The 24,427-nt window shown below is 41.1% G+C and overlaps 1 protein-coding gene across 3 annotated transcripts in view; it reads right to left on the bottom strand.

Moving 5' to 3' along the window:
* TEC (tec protein tyrosine kinase) overlaps positions 1–24,427 on the bottom strand; it is a 52,987-nt gene that overhangs the window by 2,996 nt on the left and 25,564 nt on the right. For all 3 annotated transcript variants that reach the window (XM_037383657.1, XM_037383666.1, XM_037383649.1), the window contains 15 exons: positions 14,303–14,404; positions 13,235–13,316; positions 11,456–11,584; positions 9,990–10,030; positions 9,349–9,530; positions 8,328–8,393; positions 5,887–5,941; positions 5,641–5,720; positions 4,997–5,130; positions 3,690–3,764; positions 2,751–2,922; positions 2,405–2,621; positions 1,810–1,874; positions 667–785; positions 148–305 (listed from right to left, as the gene is read on the bottom strand). In XM_037383657.1, the coding sequence (XP_037239554.1) occupies positions 148–305; positions 667–785; positions 1,810–1,874; positions 2,405–2,621; positions 2,751–2,922; positions 3,690–3,764; positions 4,997–5,130; positions 5,641–5,720; positions 5,887–5,941; positions 8,328–8,393; positions 9,349–9,530; positions 9,990–10,030; positions 11,456–11,584; positions 13,235–13,316; positions 14,303–14,404 (1,677 nt within the window). The remainder of the gene's footprint in view (positions 1–147; positions 306–666; positions 786–1,809; positions 1,875–2,404; positions 2,622–2,750; positions 2,923–3,689; positions 3,765–4,996; positions 5,131–5,640; positions 5,721–5,886; positions 5,942–8,327; positions 8,394–9,348; positions 9,531–9,989; positions 10,031–11,455; positions 11,585–13,234; positions 13,317–14,302; positions 14,405–24,427) is intronic.

Raw genomic sequence — 24,427 nt, 5'->3', positions numbered from 1 at the left:
GGGAGATCTTTGTCTTAGCAATAAACACGTGAATAGCTGAGAGCACTGGATACAATCAGGTGCTGCAATAGAGATTAGCTGCTGTTGCTAGACTGACTTTTTTTTTTTTCCAATTCAAAGACAAACAAAAAATAAAAAAGTATATACCTCCTGCCAGCACATCATCATCATTTCATACACCTGCTTACAGGCTAGTTTGGGCCGATACAAACGATGTCCTTGGCTAACCATCGTCACCACTTCATAGTTGGAGCTTTTTTCAAAGGGCATTTTTCCTTCCGTAAATACTTCCCACATTAAAACACCTGGGAAAAAAAAAAAAAGGAAATAAACATTAAGAAAATAAGCAAATAACTTATTTTAAAAATATGGTTTTTTAAATACATTACAAAAATGTAAAAATTTTGAGCCTTGAGCTCAGGATTTCCCATCCATATTCTAGAAAGAGTTCACATCTGTCATTGCTGAAAACATCTCATTCTAGTAACATGACTTATTAAAAAACAGTTCTAAAGGTCTCTTTGGAACTTCATGCACGCATAAAACCACGGCAAATGTTTTCTCTGAGCTTCTTCTCAGATGCCTGAATCCTTCCCAATCACTGGAGCTTAACTGCTATGGATAAAATGTAAAAACAGTGCTTTCTTTCAGTGATGAATGTCTTACCGAATGACCAGACATCTGACTTGCTGCTGAATCGGCTATAATTAAAAACTTCGGGGGGGCACCATTTCACAGGAAATTTAGCCCCTGAGGAGCTTGTGTATTGATCGTCAAGGACATACCTTTTAAAAAAGACAAAGCAACAACAAAAAAATTATATCTTTCGGTCAGCCTCCAGCCTGCAAACTGTAATTTAGATTTGCATTTGAATGTTAGGAGCTCGTATTGCCACCTAATGGCCATCTCTGTTAGCATCACACAACACAAATGGCTTCTCTGGGGCAGTGCGAAGGTTTCAGTCAAGATCCAGTTCATTTTTCTTACGATGTTGAAGCCTTCTCTTGTGATTATTAGCTATACAACACAGTTCTAGGCCACCTGCAAGTTAAATGCCTGTATTACGACAGAAAGTGATGCAAATGCATAAATTGCTTGCTCTCTTTCTCACCAGACTGTCTGAATTCACATGTCACAGGACACGCAACCTCAGTAGCACAGAAAGGTGGCAAAGCTAAGAAGAGCATGGTGAAGCCATGGCGCTTTAACACCTTCCTTGTAAGCACTGTTCCCCACCCCCTGCAGCATCTGTGGTGCTAACAAGCACAGGAAATTAACCCCTCTCCAGGTCTCAGCACCTGCCAGCACTGTGGCCAGTGAGATGCAGCCCTGAACCATCCACCCCAACAAGACCCCAACCTCACTGAACAGCCTCTTTCTATCATTTATTTACCAAAACACAAGTTCATAACTATTACCACTGCAGCACGACCTCTGCTGAGACACAAGCTCTAATATGCCTCCTGCATCACTACGAGACAGATGCTACAGAAAGTGGCTAACGGAAGACCAGTCAGACCACAGTCAGTTCAAAGCCAGGCCTCTCTCTCATCTTATGCATTAGACACACTTACAAAACCTAGTTTTGATCTTCTGGAACTGAGTAAGGAAATGGACCCATGGCCACAGAAAAAACAAGCTTTAAAGGTACTGGAAAAAAAAATTACCCAAGGATGTTCCCTAGAGAGGTCAAAAAAGGTATCATTTTTGCCTGTAATTTTGCTGGGTGTGTGTTGCCTTATGGCTAACTACAAGGGTCAGGTGAATCTTCCCAAATCCCCACAAATGTGTTTGCACCCTCAGCCATACCTTGTCATTCCAAAGTCGGACACTTTGACCACTCCCGAGTCACTCACCAAGCAGTTCCTGGCAGCCTGCAAAAGACATGGTTAGAGTTACATGAAAAACTTGCAGTCTTTCACAGACAAATTACAACTGTCTAATGAGGACTTTGTCCTCATTGCTTAGCAAATTCACCGATTTACCAAGTTCAGTGGTGTATTCTCATTATATACGGTACCTGTGCATTTGCTCTTGATAGTACTGTCTTGACAACTGAACCATTTTGTAAAAAAGTCACCAGAAAAAATTATCAGAGGGATTCATGAGTGGTGAAAGTGCTGCCAAACCAGAACAGAGATATGCTAGTATATCAGTGCAAATAGCCGTTAACTCTTTATAAAAAATTTCAGAGATTTTATTCCATTTTGTGGGGAGAGAAAAACCTCTCATTTTCTGTATAGAGCCATTTTAGAGACTTGATTAGACCCTAAAAAGCCAACTTCAACGACTTATATTTTCTGCAAGAACAAAAGCAGTTATTTACAAGCAGGCCGTTTCAAAAAGGAATAGTAAGTTCAAAAATAAAAATTTCAGAGGCGTGTACTGCCTAATGAGATGTTACCAGGTCTCTGTGGATGAAGCTGTTCCTCTCCAGGTACTCCATTCCCTCACACACATCTTGGCACATAGTGAGCAGAACGTCTTTACTCAAAGCTCCTCGTTTTTGTCTCAGGTAATTGAGAAGGCAGCCATGCTCCATGAACTCTGTCACGATGTAAATAGGTCTCTGTTGTGTGCACACACCATACAGCTGAACTAATTTAGGATGGGTTAGCTTCCTGAAAAGATTGAGATCATGTCATTATTACTTCCTCTACCCTCCACCTGTCCCAAATGTTTTATTTACAACCAATATACTGCACCAGAGGCCTAGAACTAGAAATACAAGTACCACACACACAACTCACATCATTACTTTAGCTTCTTCAATGAAATCCTCTTCGTACATTGCACCTTCCCGAATTGCCTTGATGGCCACTTTATACTGTGCCCTCCACTTCCCAAGACGCACTACGCCAAACAGACCGCTCCCCAGTTCTCTCATGAATGTCAGTTCTGAGGGATTAATTTCCCATTTCTCTATAAAACAAAACAAATGAGAGCCCATGACTCCTGTATTAAGGAACCTGCTAAACTGGTGATAAGGGACAAGGAAAAGGAAACTGGATTACTAGCAAATTAGAAAATTTAGGGAGAAAACAGCTTAGGATTAACTTGAAAACTGAACACTTTTATACCTCACAAAACAAACAAACTTTTAGGTAGACAAGACGTTTAAGCAGCATCTGACCAACACCAGAAGGCAAACCACAAACTTTTCTGAGGCCAGTAAATACATGCTGATATTATCAGTTGATTTCAACAAGCTGCTGTCACAGAACATTGTGCCAATGCATAGAAGCTGCTCATATCACTTGATGTGCTGTGCTTAAAACAGGTTATTCCAAATTTATATATACATTAAAAAAAAAAAAAGTAACCCCTCCACAAAGATCAAAGGGCCAAGGTTGAGTCACAAGTCTGGAGGCTTATGAAGGAGCTAAAGGCACAGCTCTTTAACTGGAAAGAGCTCAAGGTGTCCATAAAAGTATGGAGGGAGATGCTAAAGCACCAGTGACATGTTCTGCCTCTCCTCACTGCTGCTCTGGGCACCAAACACCTACCACCAGCTGTGAGGCCTTTGCATACCAATCCTTTGTGCAAGGGTCTTGAACCTTGGACCCACGTTAAGTTAGTACAGCAAATCACAGTACAAAATGAGGTCTTCAAAGTCTTTTAGAAACTATGGTAACATACATACAATCATTAAGAAAGATACGTGTAGAGGAATATAAAATGCAATTTACCATAGCTGAAGCCTGCCGTTGTTGGTGCTGTCGTCTTCTTTGGGGTCACTGGGTAACGCAGCCTAGTAACAAGACCTGAGGTTCAAAATAATTCAAGAGACACAGTTTATATCTGAAATAGCACCAGGCAGCAAATCAGCCACTTGTTTGCTGCAAACTTCAACACCAATTAACGATAAACATCGTATACAGCTTTGATCCTATTTTCTGGTATTGCATTTTGTTGACTATTCAAAGCGGCTATGAGAAGTACACAGGAGCACTCACTGCATTTAACTTGTTGCATCTTCTTTACTAATGAGACATGGATATAGATATGTGCATACATGTCTGTGCTTTAGTTATGCTGGCACCAATAAAGGCTGAGGACCCCTTTCATAAATCAGATCAGAAAGATTATCTAAAACTCACAACATTAATTTTGATTATTTCTACTTCACCCATATAAACCCCAACAGTTTGATGCAGAGATTTTACATATACAGAATTAATGCTGCATGCTAGCTGAATATTGTCCTAAATATCTTGTTGGAACTTGATATGACAAAAGGAGTAATGCAATTAGAAACAAGTAGTAAAATGAGTTTAAAACCAGGGTTATGTTTTTGCAGCATATTTTCCAGAATACCACCAGGAAATGCTGGGTCATCAGAGTTTAATATAAACATCTGGAAACTATAGCTCATGAGGGAACTTTATGCACAGATTCGACTTGAAAAAAACCCAAAACTATATTAGTATCTGTGACTTGAACCTGACTCCTAAACTTTCCCCATCCCTTACACACAGAGTGGGCAGACACCAGCATCAGCTATAGATCTGAAGTGTCTAACCTTTACAGAGACTCATCTTTAAGTGTTTCCTGAACAACACATTACTGTTCTCCTCATCTGTTTCCTATATGGGAAGATTAGATCATTTTAAGCAGTGGTGACCAGCAGGTACAACGTTAGCGCCTGGGGAGTATTTTGGAGACATACCATCCCCACCCATCTGCTGTGGCTTGCAGGCAGCTGATAGAGAGGCTATGTATAGCTAAATGAATGATTTTTCCTGACTCAACACAGATATTCTTCCGTTACTCTGGGGACAGTAACATATTTATGCCTTTATATTTATGTATATTTACATAAAGCCTTTCAATTTGTTGCCTATATTGAAAAAATCTGAAAACACAGTTGTCTCATGACTTCCCTGAAAAAGAAGGATCTATAAAACCCTAAAAACTTTCATTAAAACCCTAAAACACCTCACACTCCTTTTCAAATCAACCCTAGGTGGCAGAAGAAGAAATCAAATTTATCTACCTGCTGCATTATGTTTATGATACTCAATTATTTCTGGAATGGAGTTAAAGAGATGTTTTTCTGCAAGATAGTACTGTTTTGGTGATGTCACTGTTTCTTTTATATGGTAGTGTCTTATTCCTGATGAACCTTCTCTGGAAAAATAATAATAATAACAATTAGTAATCATACACTGTCATTTGTTGTGAATTTTTTTAAGAGGAGCACATTGACTAGGAAAAGGAAACCAGTGTCACAGGCTTCAGGAACAGCTTGAATATCAAAGATCCCAGAGCACTGGTGACTTGCCTTGAACTCAGTTCCCAGACCAAGTTGAAGATCAACCTGTAAAAGGTTAATTTTCAGCCCAGTGAGCTCACATGCCCATACAAACACTTTGGCTGGCAGGAGAGAAGAGACCAAACAGGGTGGGAGAGCAAGACCTCCTTCTTTGGGCAGAGGTTCAGGTCTACACTGGATTAAACCAAACATGACCTAACCATGGAGCCAAGAAGCTCATTTTAGTCATCCATCTTTTCTATCACAGCAGCCCCTGTTTCTTTACTGAGCTCTCTTCTGTGCTTTCCCCCACGCCCATGGATTTGGATACAGACACAAATGCATCCAGGCAAGACAAGGTATGCAGAGCAGCCACAGAAACTCACCCTCCAAATTTTGTATAAAGGGAAACTGTATACAGGCCAGGCTGACTGGAGTCTCTCACCACAAAACCACCTTCTTTATCCTAAAATGCAAGCACATTGACAGTTTTTGTACAAGCTGGTTTAAGCTGCATGTCTCTTCTACTCGTCGTGTTATATACACATGCCAAAACAAGCCTCTGTTTAACAAAACAAGCTACTTTACATGAATTCCACAGTTAATACTGTTAATAAGGCTGCTCTTCTCACCTCGTTTCTGAGGAGCTGCTCTGCCTTGCTTCTGTTCAGGTTTCTGCTGTACCACCTGCAACACAACATCAGTAACTGAAACTTCTCCAAGGTGCACGATTTACCTAAAATGCTTGAAGCAAAGTATTACAAAGCCATAGATTCCATAATGTTACGATAAGTGAAGGTCAAGAACTGAAACTTTGTTAACGTGCAAAAACCAGTCTCTTATATTGTGCAGTTATCCCATAAAAATGCCCTGAAACAAACCCAGTGAGACCTCACAGAAGCCAATAAAGCTCAGGTAACTGAACTATCTTTTATCCTTTTTTTGCAAAACCACTTCTCAAACACAGGCAGGTTGATGGCAGCAGTTGCTCTGAAGGGCAACCTGAGTGCAGGCTGACAGCCCCAGGGAAGCAGCTGCCCACATGCTGGTCAAGCCACCAGCAGAGCTAGCTGCTAGACTGCTATTTCATTCAATAACTCCACAGTTGCGGTTTTCCAGGGAGGACCCACCTATCAAAGAGGAGATCAAAAGTTAATTAATGTCACGGTTGCACATCCGTGAGCTCTGTGTTGCACAGGCAGGTTAAAGTAGCCATAGAAGCTCCGACTTTTCAGCCAGTTGCAGCAAATAATATAAAAAGGAAAATCATGCAGCTCACAAATGGTGTGGTGCAATTGTTTTGAGCTATGCTGTCATGGCAGCAACCAAGCAGGGAAGTGGCACAGCAGCCTCTAATCAAGTTCTGCTGTTCAGGAGATAGTGGTTCCTTGCAGTTGGTCGGCGACCTGAAGTAATGCTCCCTGGACTGCGTGGTGACTCAGAATTACAGCCCCAAGGTGGTAAGGCACAAAGTGGCTGGGCCAGATAAGGCAGCCCAGTTCCTTCCTTCCCTTTCGCAGCCCCACAGCACAGCCCAGAGCAGGGCAGGGCTTCTAGCAAGAACCTCTCAGATGAGAAAACAACAAAGAACAAGCAATTCCCTCTAGTGAAGCTCAGGGCAAAATCCCAGATGAAATTCTACCTTCTGTCAAAACACAGCAGTAGGAGACATACGTAGCTGAGCTTAGAGTTTTGGAACTATTAATGTGGTTTTGTAAACTGGTTTTATTATTTCCCTACAGCTCCTTTTTATATAAAAGTAATGAAATATTTCTTAATTTCTCCGGCACAACAGTTTACGCTGTAGTGAAATTTAAATATCAACAACAACAGGCTTGGAGACTACAATGTTAATTTTTATCCTAATGTTCATAAACAGTACCCCATAATTAAACAACAACTGGTAAAAGCACTGTTCTTAAAAAAAAAAAAAAAGCTATACTTTTGTACCTGATAAGTTATATGCACACACTGAGACTTAAAATGCACCAAGTGATATATTTTCTTGAAAATTAAAGCTGCCTTCTAAGATCTCCGATCTGTTACGTTTACAGAATCACAGAATGGTCAGGTTGGAAGGGACCTCGAGATCATCTAGTCCAACCCCCTGCTAAAGCAGGTTCACCTACAGCAGGTTGGGCAGAATCCCATCCAGGCAGGTGTTGAATGTCGCCAGAGAAGGAGACTCCACACCCTCTCTGGGCAGCCTGTGCCAGTGCTCCATCACCAACAAGATAAAGAAGTTCTTCCCCATTTTCAGGTGGAACTTCTTGTGTTGCAGCTTGTGCCCGTTGCCCCTTGTCCTGTCGCTGGGCACCACTGAAAAGAGCCTGACCCTGTCCTCCTGACACTCGCCCTGGAGATATCTGTGTGCATCGGTAAGATCCCCTCTCAGTCTTCTCTTCTCCAGGCTAAACAGGCCCAGCCCTCTCAGCTTCTCCTCATCAGGGAGATGCTCCAGTCCCCTCATCACCTTCATAACCCTCCGCTGGCCCCTCTCCAGCAGTTCCCTGTCTCTCTTGAGCTGGGAAGCCCAGAGCTGGACACAGCACTCCACGTGCAGCCTCACCAGGGCAGCGCAGAGGGGGAGGATCATCTGGCCATGCTCCTAATGCACCCCAGGATTACTCTTGAATGATTTCCACTGTTTTCTACTCTACTACCTTACAGCCACACACTTTGGCTAGACATGTCACTTTAAAAGAAATTTACCCATTATAAGTGTGCTAAATGTTTTGCTGTGTGGTGTTCTGGTTTGGTTTTTTTTAATATTAAAGTTTCCCTTTGTCTATCAGAGAGTTGAGAGGGTTGGTTTTTTTTGCTTTAACAGTGATAGCCTAAAAACTACATGCCTGATGGCCATCTCACTGACTTGACTCTACACCATAAATCACAGCAAAATCAATGAGGAACAAAAAATATATGCCCATTTCAAATATTTAAGTTTCATCTCCGAGGTAATTGCTATCATATGTAAATAATTGCTTTCAAAACTTTAAAAATACATTGTCATTCTTAAGAGTACAGGTTTAATTTTATGATCTTCCAGATTTTAATTAAAATATTCACTTACTCATATTGATCAAGGTTGTTGGACTTCTTTCCTGTTACATAGTTGCTTGGAATATATCCTTGTTTTCTAAAAAAATACGTAGAACACAATCTGAGTGAAAAAATGTAAAATTACATGCCTGGATGACAGGGTTTCATTCAGCTAATTACCAGAGGTCTCTCACCATAATTTATCTGTTACTGACCCACCTAATGTAATGCTGATTATACAGAAACTGATTTTCCACATCAGCATTTTCACATTAACTTTTAGAGTGCCTAAAGAAGCGACACAGGCAGCAGGAAAAAAGAAAACCGGCAGAAGGGTGTCCAAGAAAACCAGCAGAAGGTGCAAAGAAGAGTAACACACTGCTGCTCTGTCACTTCTGCACTCAGAGGTCCCAGTCAGTCACTGGAAATAAATTTGGAGCCTGCCACAGCCTAATAATTCGTAATTACCCCTAATATATTGCAACAGGGACCCGATAAATATTGAAGTACAGAAACTTTCACCTTTAAAACCGCAGGGAAAAATTTAAATCCAGGGAATGTAAAGTTGCAGTCATTAAGGCATCTCATTGCAACTCACTCTCAACTCATTCAGAGATTGCCCCTAATGATCCAGCTATTAAATAAGATGATGATTATTCAAGTCTGGAAGTCAGAGCCTGCTGAGCTGAGTGTTAACCATATTGCTCCCTAATGAGCCGTTCCCCAGGGAAGCGGCAGTACTGTACCAGTCTAGTGAGGTTTTACAGGCTGTCTGATGCCCTAATTGGGAAACCATAAAGCCTGACAGGAAACTTAATTGGAAAAGCTTCCAGTTCTGCAACTGTCTTTGCACTCAGGCCCCACAGTCTATTAAGAACCACACTTTTTTAAGTTGGTTTCTATGTGGGAATAAAGATATGGATGAGATCTCAGGGCTGGGGCCCAAAGTGAGGTCTAGTACAAGTTTTTGTTGACACTCGTCAATATAAACTGCTAAAACATAGAAACAGCCTTATGAACTTTGTAACGAAAAATAGGGAACTTGTGTTTACCCATATTTGTCTCTTGCCTTCCACCAGTGAATGTCGTTCTTCTCGATCACCGTATATTCTTCACCTTTCTCTAATCTTAAATCATGATGTTCTGTAGGCTCAAAGTCATACATTGCTACCACTATCTCCTCCTCTTCATTGCCATTTTCTTCAACTGGAGGAACAGGTGGTGGAGGCCTTCGCTGAAAACGATCCAACATTATTATCTTCCCACTCTGCTCCATAATTACACCCACTCATCATCCCACCCGTGCAAACCAGCCAAGCATCCCAGAGGCAAAAGCTGGGCTAGTTTCAGGTTGTCCTGAGACTGAGCTGCGGCAGCCCAGGGAAGCAGCGGGATCACCTGGGTGCTTGTCCATGGGGCTGGCTCGTACTGCAGCCCCTCAGCTGCCACTAAAGGGCAACGCCAGCTGGTGTTGCTTTTGGACCACCTCCCCCACCAGCACCACCAATACAGCAGCTAATAGGTACAACTAAATTTCAGTGGGATTTTTTTCCATCCTGAGATAGAGCGTGGTGCCTGTTGATGCACACAGAAATAGACCTTTGCTCCAGGACACGGAAAGAATCTCAGGAAATTTAAACACCATCTCAAAAAGCAGCAATTATCCATTCAGTATTTTAAAGACTCTACCTACCATACTCTTCTCTGGCATTGGAGAAGGCAATCTCGTTACACCTACAAATAAAGCACAGGAAAGGATCTGTGTCTATTTGGCTACAAATCTAAAAACTAAATAAAAGGTTTAAATTTCACATAAGATTTTAACATCTTAACTAGCCTTCAGGATAGCTTACTAAGTCAGAAAGCAAAGACAGCTCTAATTAAGCATTAGGAGAACGTTGATTAAATATTCTTGCAAAAACATCCTAAATCAACCAGCAAGCTATTTTCACCACAGATTTGGCAATGTCTGTGCCACATCAGAGCATGCCACACAGAGATCCCTGAACCAGTCCTCAGATGCAGAAATATATGAGAAATATAAAAGGGATAGCGTTAAAAAAAGGTATACGAAAAGGAAGCAGTGTTCTTGTCACCATGATAATTTAAAGGTCTGTTCCTATTAACATCTGCTTTTCTAAAAAAGTAATACTCCCCCTGACCCTTGCTTCACTAAATCAGGCATAAAAGTTGTATGCATTTTTTATTATTTCTCTCAGATTGAAAAATATTTTTCTCCTGTGCTGTTTTTCCCCCTCGCACTTAAAAGGTTGAGCTATATATCAAATTTTACATCTTGCCGGATACGGCTGGCCACAAGCCACTGTTTATTCTTCAAGTTTTTTTAATGCAACCAAGTCCACGGGTCCCCTCCACTGCCATTTAAGGTGCTGACACAGGACATGAGCTGGGCACCACTGATTTCACTGGGAGGTAAACAATGACTCATTTTCTTTTCCGGCTACGAAATTTTCCTAAAATCAATGACTGTATCCTTATGTAGGACAATCATGCAGTGAGGGGTCACACTGGCACACCTTTGTATGCTACAGCAGATTGCTGAACAAACAGAACCTGCAGTCTGGCTGCTGGAAGATGCACATGCCTACAGAAGTCAGGATTCATCCAGGCTCAGCGTACGGACCTTTACAAACCTCTGTGAAAATTCAGACCTGCGTCTGTAAAAATACATTAAGCCTTCCTGCATACTTTTACATTGGTATAATAAAACTGAATGCAACACAGCTATTATTTTTTTACACAGGTATGTAGAAGTTAGTAATTAAAACTGAAGAGCTAACAGGTATTTCTAGCTGAATCTTTTTCACCATCAGGTTTTATCCTCAGTCTGAGGTAAACACTTGGTCAAATAAGTTTCAGATGGCAAAAACAAACCAAGTGAAATTCAGCAACCTCAATGATTCTTTTCAGCTTTTCCTAAATGTTCTTTTGCAAGGACATTTACTGGCTTTTATATTTTTAACAAAATATTTGGAAAAGAAACAAACATTTTGATTTACTTTAGGCACAGTATAAATGCTTCACTCTGCTCTATAAATTTGCCCAATACCTAGGGCATTCAGGTCTGATGGCAGGATGACTTAAAACAAGCAGAAAAATACACCAAAACAACTTCAAATGAAAGACATATGCACTTACTGTTTTCAAAAAGATTGTATTTTTCACAGCCAGGTGCTAATTTTTCTGTCTGTCTGCAGCACTGATAAATTCCCTCTGTCCAGAATTTAGGATGATATTTCACCATTATATTGCTGTTGGTTTTTATTCCTACAAGAAGAATATATTGACTACATATTGAATATACACAAGCATATACTGAAAGATACGAAAGAAGATACCTGCAAGAGGGCCATTTTAAACAAACATTACAGTATCTTTGACATGAGGCATAATCTTCACTTGCCCTTACTTTAGCATTGCTTCTCTCAAGGACTTTCTTGCACATTTACAGGGAGGTGATGCAATGATAGTAGAGGATGTTTTTAGGCTCACACATGACTTTATTCCAGAAGAGAGTGCTATACTCCCTGCCCAAACCAGCCACCCCACCCGGCGCTTGATGCATACACCAACCGAGACCCAGGTACCCACCTGCACCCCTGACTGTGCAAATCAGTCACACAGCTGTGATGGCCCTGGGGGATCTATCTGCCCCTTTTATTATTACTGCTGCAAGTGACTCAATCTCCTCAACAAATAGCATTCTGCAGAGAAAGATAGCTGACATCTATGGCTATTCCACGGCACAGTGCCTGTGTTTGGTCCGAAAGGCTCCTCACTCCCATCCCGTGGGCTTGCTGAGTTTCAGAGGTTATTCCTTGCCTTGTGGTCCCCACCTCAGAAATTATTTCTTATTACTTTACAGAGCATATGCAACTAATGTGAGCATTTGATGGTGGCAGAAAGCATTAAAAGGCTGCTTTTTTTTTGGTGGGTTTTTTTTTGGTGGGGGACGGGGGACAGGGAGAAAAGAAAAAAAAAAAAACCCAGCAACCACAAACCTCTTTACTCATCATGATAGCATTAATCAGACTGCATCTCAGTGGAGATGCCTCCTGTTGTTTTACATCCATTTAAGGCCCCCAATGTTGCCTAGCTACACTCAAACAAAACTTTTCAGTGATGCCATTAACTAGCTTGGATAAGCTTTTTAATGATTTACACGTGCAAAAGCATACGGTCAGATTCTAATTGCAGCTGGACTTCCCAAATCAAATAAAATCATTCTGAGTGTTTGATAGTCTCAGTACCTGTTATCACATTGTGTATGCAAACGATGAGCTAGCCCAATAAAAAAATAAAAATCAGTGGATATATGCAACAGAAACATTTTATTTTTCTAGCTTGCTGTGGCTTGACATCGGTGAGCAGCTAAGCACCCACACAGCCACTTGCCTACTCCCCGCACCCAGCGGGATCGGGGAGAGAACAGAAAGGCCAAAAGGAAAAAATCTGTGGCTTGAGATAAAGACCATTTAACAACCAAAAGTAAGAAAAAGTCAGAAGTTATGTAAAGGCAATGGCTCACCATCTCCCGCACACAGACCAATGTCCAGCCAGTCTCTGAGCAACGGCCAATGTGAAACCCGAAAAACCCAACCCCCATCTTCCCCTACCCCAGCTTCTATTGCTGAGCACAACATTATATGGCCTGGAATATCCCTCTGGTCAGTCCAGATCTGGTGTCCTGGCTGTGTCACCTCCCAGCCTCTTGCCCACCCCAAGCCTACTCGCTGCAGCAGCAGAGGGAGAAAAAGGCAAAGCCTCCACACTGTGCAAGCACTGCTCAACAGCAGCTAAAACACTGTTTTGGCCACAAATCCAAAACCAAGTGCCAAGTTAACTCCAACCCAGCCAGACAGCTCAACTGAAGGTATCTACGTATGTCAGATTTTAAGTATGAGCAGTTTCCATTACCTTCTTTCAGATTCCTCACCCACTGATCCCGGCTTTGTGCGCTTGGTGCAAAAATATAAAGAGTATTAGCATCATATACAACCTGGAGGAGGGAAAAGAAATAATCAAAATACATTCACCTGGTAGTATTCATTTATTTATTCCTCAGGAAACAGAACAAGACAAATGACTGTTGCATTAGTGTACTCGGGCACAAAGTGTAGAAACTGGGAAAAGGTTATTAGCGTTTACTCTTTGTATATGATGCTTTAATGAGAATAAAGAAGAATTTTATAACAGTATATTATCTCGAGAGCATTCCTTAAAATTTTTGCTTCATTTGCTCATTCTTCACTGTATTTTCTAAAAACAGTTAAATCTAATTGCTAACATTATTCCATAATCAGACATCCTCTGTTCCTGGCCATTTCAGAACTCCTTGTGATTCTGTACTGCTGTGGGGTGATTCTTGCCTTCCTTTTCTTCAGCACTTGCATTGGCACAAAACAAGTATTGCCCTGGGAGAAAGCGGTCAGTCCCCCCTCCAGCAGTGGAATTCACCCTCACTCCAGCCATTCCCTCTATTGTAAGCAGGCACAGGATCTGAATCCCCATATTTTTCTTTTTCCCCTTTAAGCACTTGGTTTTCTGTGTTTATTTCCATTCAGCTCACAATGGAATAAAATGCAAGTTTTATCTCTATTTTCTTATTCCTATATAATTTAATGGTAATTCATTTTAATGTGAAAGAATGAAGACAGGGGAAAATGGGCTGCCAGCTAACCCATTCCGGGGGAAGAACAGGGGACAAAGCACTTTCCAGTCAAAACCCAAGCAGAGAGAGTGGGGTAAACAAAAAGACCAAGTGTATGAGGCACAACTTCCCAAGAAGGGACTGCAGGGAAGCAGAGCTTGCTGGGGATGGGTTTTAATCACTGATCCTGAACCACCTCCCACACAGCCCCAGAGAGCCGAAGAAGGGGCTGAGTATTTAGAAGCAAAAGTAATTTCAAGCAAGTTACATCCAGATGGCTTGGCACCCTCAAGAAGAACACTGTAATTTATATATTTTATATAAAAGGAACATACCTGAAATGGATATTTATTTTGACAGGGAATAATACCATCACTTTTTACAACTTCTACACATTTAATCTTTGAAATATCCACAGATCCTTTTCTGTACTTCTTCTAGAAGAGAAAAGAAAAAACATGTAAAATATAACCGATTTATCTAATTTTTTTTCCCAGAGAGACTTCTTGCTTTCTTTTCCACTTATGATACTGATGCTGCTTTAGCTGCAGAAGTAATTTGAAAAATGAGAGAGAAATGGTATGAAGATCTACACTGGTGAAAGTGCACAGAGTACAGTAAAATTGCTTAGTAAAGAGTATCACTTCTTTCTGTATAAAGTTTCCAATCAGTTGTAATTGTAGGTGTAATCTATTCCTCTCTACAAAAAATAACTTGAGTACAGATGAAGGAAGGTTTCCCCCTTGCTGATTTTAAAATCTTGATTAAAACTGGTCAGGAAAATGTGTGCCAACACATCATCCCATCTGCTGCCTCGCTCTGTTGCTGAAGTGCTCTCACCATTTTGTGGCTGCTGCCATGTTTCACCAAGTTTCCAGAGAAACTGGGATGTGCACAGGCAACACATGTTCCTACTGAGGCAAAAAGCAGAAAATGGGGGTAAAACCCACCCCTGGGCCAAGCTAGGATCTGTGCTGAAGGAACTTCTTTGACCAAGGCCAGCAGAATGCCAGAAGAAACACGGTCAAGAAGCAGCACAGACATCTGGGAAGATCTGGCTTTTCTAAATTAATAATTATGAAGATTTTAAAGGCGGCAAGGACTTCCAATGGTGCACAGCAGATGCTGCCCAAAGTAACAACGCATGGAAATACAGCGTAGATCAACACTCCAGAGAGGAAGCTCCTTGGAAGAACCGCCGGTAACAGGAGGTAGCATGTACTGGGCTTTAGTCTACATGTAAAAGCAACAGGTAATCACAGTGAAGCCTGCACACAAGCAGACCTTTTTAAGGTGGCTGTTTCTGAAGGAGTTGGTCAAAACCATCTTCCCTTCCCTGAAGCAGAAAAAACAAAAGCCCAGCACAAAAATTTACGACGTGCCCTACTACGTGACAAGGGGAATCACCTGAACAATACACTTCTGAGAGTAGAACGATCACAAATCTACACAAACTGCATGGGGCCACCTCTCACTTTTGAGAGAACTGAGTCTCTAATAGGAGGAGAAGTTTCTACTGGAATGAGCAGCTCCTCATCACTGGTCCTGAATTAAAGCACATCAAAAATTCTGACCTGCCAAGCACAACTGACAGCCAGTCCAGAGCACAGCTTATGAAAGATGGACACTGTTCACACAACGTGGAAATAATTGGTAATTACTGAATTATCTGAGATATTCCAAATCTTTACTTAGCTGCCCTCCTCTCCTGAGGATGGAAATTTCAGCCCAAATAGCAGAAGTCTGGCACAATCATAAGCAACCAAAAACAGTCTTCTAAACAGAAGCAAATAGCAACTTCATATACAGCTGTCATAATTCCACCACCCTGGCAACACAATAGTTACTACCCAGGGAAAACACCAAAGTTTCACTGGCATTTAAAATACATTTAGCGCTCTATCTCTTATGTACATTGTTATGAGGAAAACAGGCAGAGAAAACATGCATGGTCATGGTCAGCACCAGGAAGAATGACAGGAACTAAGCACAGATAAAGCTGTAACTGTTACTTAACACCAGAAAACCCAACCGTCCCCCCTAAAAAGAAGCCTCAATAAAGGGCTTTTTAAACTGGGGGGGGGGGGGGGGGGGGGGGGGGGGAATAGGCATTTTTATGAACCATTAAAAAAAAGCCAAATCATAAACATAGCACGAGCTATAATACAAAACTATATCACATTATGCTGAAAAATAATTTGCAACAAGCATGCAACCCTGGATTTTTTGATCAAAAAGTGATTTTAAGTCTTCTGCTTATTTCACGGTATCCCCCTTCCTTGAACACCAACTGCCTAAACTAAAACATACATGCAAGCAAATGCCAATTGGTACAGCAGCAAGTATTACATCTCCCTCTCCTTGTCGCCATGTGGCAGACCTGGTAGCTTCAGGACTGCCAGATTAGCCAAGGCAGAACAGGGGGACCTAAATGAGATGCACTTTTCCATGAAGCACAGAATTCAACGCTTCATGTAACTGTGTTGGAGATACCGCTCCAGATCGTTCTACCTGCACAGCAACATACAATGAAGAAACACTTGCCACTTCTGTAGCTTATCCATCTAGCTTTCTGCATCCAGTGGGGTACTCTTACACTGTTGGGATCCTATCTGCTGGTTAACGGAGGCTGTGGGACAGCCAGATTGTATGCATTGGGTGTTGTTTTTTTTAATCTGGAATGACAGCGATTCCTTAGAGGAACATGCTTTATAACTTTCTCTCCTCCAGGACTCAAGTGATTTTCATGCCAATTCTGGCATCCAGCGAGTGCTCACCCAAAAGGAGAATACACCTGTCAGGAGGACAAAGAACAGGAACCCAACAAGATAATCAACAAAAATTTGGGGGGAAAAAATAAAACAAACCTCCTGATACATAGCACATGATTCTGATAATTTCATTTCCTAAGTTGTCCCTTTGTACACTTCCATCATTTAAGGTGGCTCAGTTTGCTTCACCATGAGATGCTAAATTAAGCCAACTTACATGTGACCTGCCTTACAACTCAATGCAGCAAATTACACCTAACATCAGAGAAGATTCTTCTATTTTTACATACTTCACAGATTTTAAAAAACTGAAACCCCAACAACTTACAGATATGAAATTAAATACGAGCGTACTGCTCCAGACATGTTTCAGATTGCATCAGAAGTGACAGTTATTAATGGCCAGCAGCCTTCAAATTGCCAAGCGTGCAGCTGTGTTTCACCTCAGCATTTCTCACTATTAAACCATGGGGCACAGGAACAGGAAGGAATGACTCAAGAGAAATGCTAAAAAGACCATGGCAATTCCTCTCTTCTCCTTACTGAAATGGTTTCCCTCTATAACAGGACATCTTGCACACCACCATTGCGTTGCATTTATTCTAGAAGCCAAATGGCTTGCTCTAGACCCAGGCATAGGGCAAATGGGAAATGCAGAATCAAGACAGCTCAAGCCCTGAAGCAGTTGGGAAGCAGAGGTGCAGGCATGAGCCAGCCATGAGAAATCCACCCTGATCAACTCTTTCTAACGGACAAGAGGCAAAATTAGTACAATGACTAATTATGCAATGTCAAGCCATAGGAGGCAGAGGAATTTTTTCACTGTTGTTTCTGGAGGTGGAAGATGGCTAACATAGCAGAAAAAAACAGGTTAGAGTCACTGTAGAAACAGCTGAATTTCACCAGCACACTCATGCATGCTGTCTGAACTGGACAAAAATATTCTCAGAGGATTTAGGGGGAAAAAATAAAGTATCACAGGCCAATGAACCCAGGGGACCTATCAAAGCCAGCCCACTCCTTTTCTGAAGATAGACATACGCCTCTAGAGGGAGGCCTATAGAAGGAAACATGGTTAGAACAATAATAAAGGTATATAAATACTATAACCCAATAAGGACAACAAATAGATAAAAATATGTGCTTCAAAGTCACACTAAAGGTTTTTTTTAAGAAAAAAACAAACGTATCTACTTGCTGAAAACAACAAAAGGGAAGTGATTACACAGAAACTACTATAGAAGGCTTCTCAAAATGCAAAATGCCATGTGCTTCATATTTGCCTATGCTTCAAAAACTTAATTTACAGTTTTAGAAACCCTGCTCCCTGCACACAATGAGGATAGCCAGTCCAAGCAATAATTCTTGTTACCATGCAATGCAAAAAGAATAAGCTATTCCTATTATTTAACATATAGGGCACTAATATCAAGAAGTTATAATAGTAGACCTACATTGTCAGATATGGAACAAATGTAGGATTACACGATTCCTTTTAAAAAGTAATCTTAGGACACAGGAGGACAAGAAATATCTAAGTGTTAGGTAGGTATACAATCAAACAGCTCATGCTCTGTACACTTGGAATTACTCCTCAGCTGAATATAGTAGCTTTACAGCTTAAGAAGCCCACATTCCAACTACCAGATAAAAATGTTTCTTCAGTGTATTACCTCTTCGCTGGCAAAGATACCGTGCTGCTTACCCTCAGAAAAGTGGGGTTGGGTGTTAAACAATACACAGGACATTCCATTTGGAAAAAACCTCAATGAAAGCGCGCAGAAGCCAGTCCAGCTGTCAAGAAATAGCCAGGTTTTCTCACCCATGCTGTCTCTCTCTTTGTTGTTCATACCATTTCTTTATCCCATGCTTATCCCCATGTAGGAAATCCTGAACTCATCAGCATGTGACCCATTGAACTTGCATCCTCACAAGTACAGAAGGTCTCAGCATTATGGACATCTCCTTTTACGTTACAAAATCTCAGAAAAGCCTGGCTAACCCTACAGCCCCTGCAGACATAGATAGGATACACTCCAGAGCCAAATGTGGGGGTGTTTTAATTTTTTGGTTGGGTGGGTGGGTAGCTGTTTTTTTTAGGGCGTGGGGGTTTTTGTTTGTTTGTTTTTGTTTTGGGGGTTCTTTGTGGGTTTTCTTCCCAATAGTATTGACATTTAGTGATAAGAAGCACGGGATACTGCAAAATAGGAAACCAAGAGTCCTTTACCATGGCCTGGCTGCTTAGCAGATGTCAACCACCAACACTGGAGACACTGAAAAGCACAAAAATAAATTCTCCATAGTAGCACTGATGCTACCTCCTAACCATGACTACAATGCGTTATCTGTAATTTACTCTTCTCCTGCAATGGAGAAGCAGTCAAATGCACACAATTACAGTTCTGACACACTGCTGCAATCACAGAAGGCAGCAATATAAATAAGTGTAAAGGACAGAAAATAAAAATCAGCCAGGCCTCCATCCATATCAGGCCCTAAACCACCTACAATCTTTCAGCCTTCACAGTAACTAGCACACAGCTCCAGGTTCTTTCAGATAGATCTTCTCTTCCTAGTTTACTATGAAGTCCTCACATTGCTCTGAGCCTGGCCAACCCAGCCAGCTGCAGCATTTCTGCCCTGTTTTCTCCCCTCTCAGGGCCATCACTCTGCGGGGTGAGTGACACCCTGCATTCAGCTACCCCTCTAACAGCCTCCATGCTGTCTGAACACTAGACTCTGACAGCTTGGGCCAAGAAGGGAGGACAGCCCAAGTCCACGGGTACCACACATGAGTGACCAAAGCCCCAGGACAGGCCCTGAGAAGTCACCTAGCCAGGGCACCAGCTGCTCTACCTACTCTTTCAAGGTTCAGATGATGGAGTTCAGATGACCTACAGACCTGAGGGATTTTTTTGTCTATCAAGATTCCTGTCCATCAACAGACCACCTCTCCACTTTAAACACTTGCTGCTCCACCAACCCTTCATCACAGTCCAGGCTTTTGGGAACCTCATCCCTCCTGCTGTTCCTGCCCTGAATCTCACCGGCAGGTCCACATCTTCCTTTAAACTTACTGCCCCAAACAGGACTGCAGCTGATGCCTTATCATCAGATTGTAGGGATTCAGTCCTGTTTTTTCATCCCAGTGTAACATTTGCCTTTTTCACAGTAACGAGGTATCATTGATGCATATTGTGCTTATGATTCACTATCCTGTCACCAGGGTCCTGCTGGGGACAGCCTGACACTTAACTACTCCCATTTTGTATTTGAACATTTCAGCATTCCTGTCCAAACTTTTACCTTTTGCACTTGTCCCCACTGTGCCACATTCTACAAAATAAAAAAAAAAAAACAAACCAGAAAGTAACCCACCACACACCTAATCCAAAATTGAACACTTTGATTTCTAGACTTGCTTTCTGAAATGCTTGCAGCTCCTTCAAGTTTTATGTCACCTGAGAACTCAACAAGCTTCTATTTCAGCAACAGTGTCACTAGTGAAAATACTGAAATACAGGACAGAACACCCCATTCAAGACAGTCTGTCAACCTGAAAACAAACCACCGATGCCTACTGAACACTGTACCCGTTTCCCACGTGTTCTGCAATCAGATTTACAAGAGGTTTATATAGGTCATTGCTAATGCTGACATTTGAAAGTGTCTCATACAGCAGTGTCAAAAACCCCTTACTGGAATGAAAACACACAGAGTATCTGCTACTTCTCTGCTGACCACAAGACTTGTTATCCCGTGGCAGAAAGAATATAGATAAGTCTGAGATTTATTTTTTTTTTCCTCTTTTGGTTCTTGTCAAATCTTGCCGTTTTGACATCATCCAGGTACTTTCAACAAGTCTGGTTTTTCTAGCACTTTTCTGGAAATGGTCTCCGTGGCTTACAGTTTCTCAGCTTCTCCTCTGCGCTCCTAGAACTAAGCCTTCTCCAGCCTTCCAGAGTCTCATTTCTCTTCCAGCTCTTCCTTCTTAACACCTTTAAGGCTCATCCACTCCTGCCTAGTCATAAGGTAAATATTCTCATCCATGCCTTGTCAGCGTCTCAGCAACTACAACCTTCACTTTTTAACTTCAGCTATGTCTAACTTGTTCAATCTCGCAATCATCAAAATTCTTCTAGAAACACAAGTACTACAGATCCTCATTTTGTATCAGACTTTTGGTAGATGTTACAGAGAACAGGGAATCATTACTGCAACATAGCCAACTTCTTTTACAACTTAAGTTTTTTTATTACTTGCTCTTTTCAAGTGAGCATCCCCATACATCTGTTACGCTGCCTCTATTCGCATGAATAGCTTTATTTCTCCAATTTGAACAGCTTGCAGTTGTGCCTGCTTAAAGTATCCCCAGCTGTGCCTACTGTTATCTATTTTCTCTTGGGTTTTCAGCCAGTATTTAGGGTCTTCTGGATCATCAATAATATGATAGTTCTTCTTCCGAGCAAAAAATTTTTACAAAGTTATTTTCCTGAATCTTGGCACGGGGATGGGGGCAGGCTGGGGACCACAAACAAACAGACCAGGAAGGATGGAGCTTCATGGTTCCTAATGCCAACACCTAATGCTTTCCAGTACAAGTTCTATCCAGACCCTCTCTGTGCAATTTTTCTTCTCAGATTCTCTCACCTGCTCTCCTCCTGGCTCGTTTTTGCTCCTTCTACAAGGTTTCTGGGGCCTTTGCAGTAGAACAGGCTCTGCTCTTTCAATCATGTTGACAGCTCAAAATGCTGACCAGCTTTACGTGCAGCTGTATTTTGCCCAATTAATTCCTACTGTCTGATCTGCCTAAAAGTTAACTGATTCCTTACTGTATTTGCTCTGAGCAGTGGCTAGCTACAGCCGTAGATCAATCCTCCTCTTTCCCAGGCTACCATACTGCAGAGGTGTGGGCAACTAAGTTGCAATAAAACTTTTCCTGATTACTGTAATGTCTCATTAATGCTTTGCACTGTGTCTCTACTCGCTCGTTGGCACATCTTACGCTTTGATAAGCAGCTCCTCGGAAGCAGAGTTTTTGCTGTGTTCACTACTGTTGGGGGGGACTAGCTGCTATCACAAAATAGTTATATTGATATAACACAGCTCGTATAATTTTTAAATCTGTGTATTTACTAGAAACAAGACTCTGCTTCCTATATTGCTCCTTTTCATCAGAGATGGATCTCTCACAATTCCGTTACTCTAGCTGAGCAAAGAGAACTGTATATAGGAATAACAATGCAGATACTGTTATATCAACAAAGATGTCTGTTAAGTTTGCTTGACAAACTATAAACTGAAAAGTATCCTTTGGTCATTCGTCTACAGATCACCAAGTCATTTACTAATTCTCTGTCTTGATTTCCATGTAATCAAGTGCAAAGAAAAGAAGTTAAAATTAATTCTTTTCCTAATGCTGCTAATCTGTAGAAGCAATAGTTCCAGTCATTATAGAGGTATTACACAATTAGAAAAGGTGTCTACTCATATTCTGAGTTTGCATTTATATATAGATCTTGTGAAGAAGTTCAAAAAGCCCTCTATTCCATCATGTATTTTTACTCTGTAGTTTTTTTAAAGATACAAACACAATATTCTCTATCTAGATGGATGTGACAGGCATTATTTTAGGTGGGATAACTTATAAGAACATTGTTGTACTTGCTCAGCAATATCATTTATGCTGAAAATCACTGTTACAAGTTAATCATTACATCTTTAATTTTATATATATAAATATATTTATATCAAAATATATATAAAAGCATGTGTGTGTGTTTTAATCCACGTATCCTGACTGCACTTCAAAAATTTTGATTAATTCTTTTTCTGACAGCACTGTGAAAAAACTCTGTTTAATTCCATTAAAAATTGCTAAGCAATAAGAGCTGAACGGATCTAAAGCCACAACCTCTCTGATACATAGTTGTGAAGGTATGTCCCCAGTAAGCACAACTACGGACTTCATGCAATTCACATGGAAGTGTATATCCACTTCTGTTTCCTAGTGGGAAAACAGCAGTCAACTCCCAGTCCTCTTCCAGGTCTAGATGGAATAAAGTTATTGTGCAGACTTGCAAGTATTTTAAGAAAGCTCCATCATTACTACCTATGACTCGGAACACAACAAAAAAAAAAAAAAAAAAAAAGCTCTGCCAATCTACTCATCTCAGAAGCTATTTATCTTACATCAAAAACCAAGACTCATCAGTGATAAGAAGCATTTTAATAACGAGTTGTGCTTTTTTCATTTATATAAAGAATTAAATCACCTACGCAATGACTAAGGAAACCATATAAATTAGGGTATTAAAGGTCAAAATAATGAAGGATAAGCACTATATAAGGAATAAACAACAGTAGAATTGATACATGTTAATCTTCTGTTAAAAGAAGAAAAATAACTGGCACAGTCATTTGGAACTCTGTAATGTTGTTATGCTCCAAAGGAAGTATTTGCACAAGATCAGTGTTGCAATGAAGCTACACAACTTTAACCTGAAACCTGCAGCTTTAAAGTTATTTTTCCTTCCTTAAAATATCATGATGGTAATTTCAGTAGCTTCTGTCTCCTCTCTATTCAAATTACAAGAGCCAAATAAAACTCTTGCAGAAGAATATTTTTTTTTTTAGGAAGAGGCTCAAAATTAGCAACTCCCAAGAACGTTGAAGTTTTTATTCTGTTTTTTTCACTCACATCCTGGCTGGTTTTTGTTAGTTGTAACAGTTCCCTTTACGCAGGACAGTTTTCACACAAGTCTGATCCTGATGGCAAATACCACTGCTGCCAGTGAAGACAAGGGCACTCTGCACCTCCCAAGAGGAGCTCATCAGAAAACCTCTCTCTACTTGACTGCACAGAAACATCCTTCTGAAGACTCCTAAATGTTTTCCCACCGGGGCTATTATTTGCCTTCTCTGTAGAACCAAAATGGTTTCTGCATACTAATAAATAGTTAAGTGTTGAGCCTACCCGAACACCCTCTGTGTAGCTCCTCCACAGCTAATGGAGGAGCTGCGTTAGCTGCTCAGACTGCTGCGTTGCAGCACAGACTCTCCCCGTTTTGTCCTCCCCTAACACCGCAGACCCCCACCCACCCAAACACGTGCAGGGTAACCATGAGGACCAGGACTTACCCTATATACTTTCTGAAAATGCAGAATCCAATATAAACCATTTACTACTGAAAACTCTAACCCATACAGTGAACGTGAGCAAACAATAAAGATGCTAAAGCTTAAAGCAATTTCACATTCATAAGCTCATACTCAGCTTCATACTGAAGGTCAGCACAAGCTGCCGTGGGCTGGAAAGGTTAATGCAAGCACACCGCGCCATGCGTGGGAAGACAGTAACCAAACCACACATCAGCACACTTTCAAACTAAAAGAGGGTCACTTCCAAAGTAAAGAGTAAAAGAGTGTCACTGCTAAGAAAGCTAAGAGAGAGAGAAATACACAGTGAAAGGGAACACTCCACAACTCCAATAGCTGTAAGGATATTAACAGTCTGCATACTGGTAACAAATAATAAAATTATGAGCGAATCTGTGCCAGCTTCGTGGAAGCACTGCACTCATGTGAAACATCAACGTGAAATTTTTCAAACCAACAAAATAGCAGGACAGCTTGCTTGCACAAACCAGCTCCTTTCAGCTACTCCCATGATGAGAAATACTTTAACAC

Source organism: Falco rusticolus, chromosome 1 (assembly GCF_015220075.1).
Source record: "Falco rusticolus isolate bFalRus1 chromosome 1, bFalRus1.pri, whole genome shotgun sequence".
Taxonomy (NCBI): domain Eukaryota; kingdom Metazoa; phylum Chordata; class Aves; order Falconiformes; family Falconidae; genus Falco; species Falco rusticolus.
Note: the sequence above shows the minus strand (reverse complement) of the source record. Positions and strands in the feature narration are given on the sequence as shown.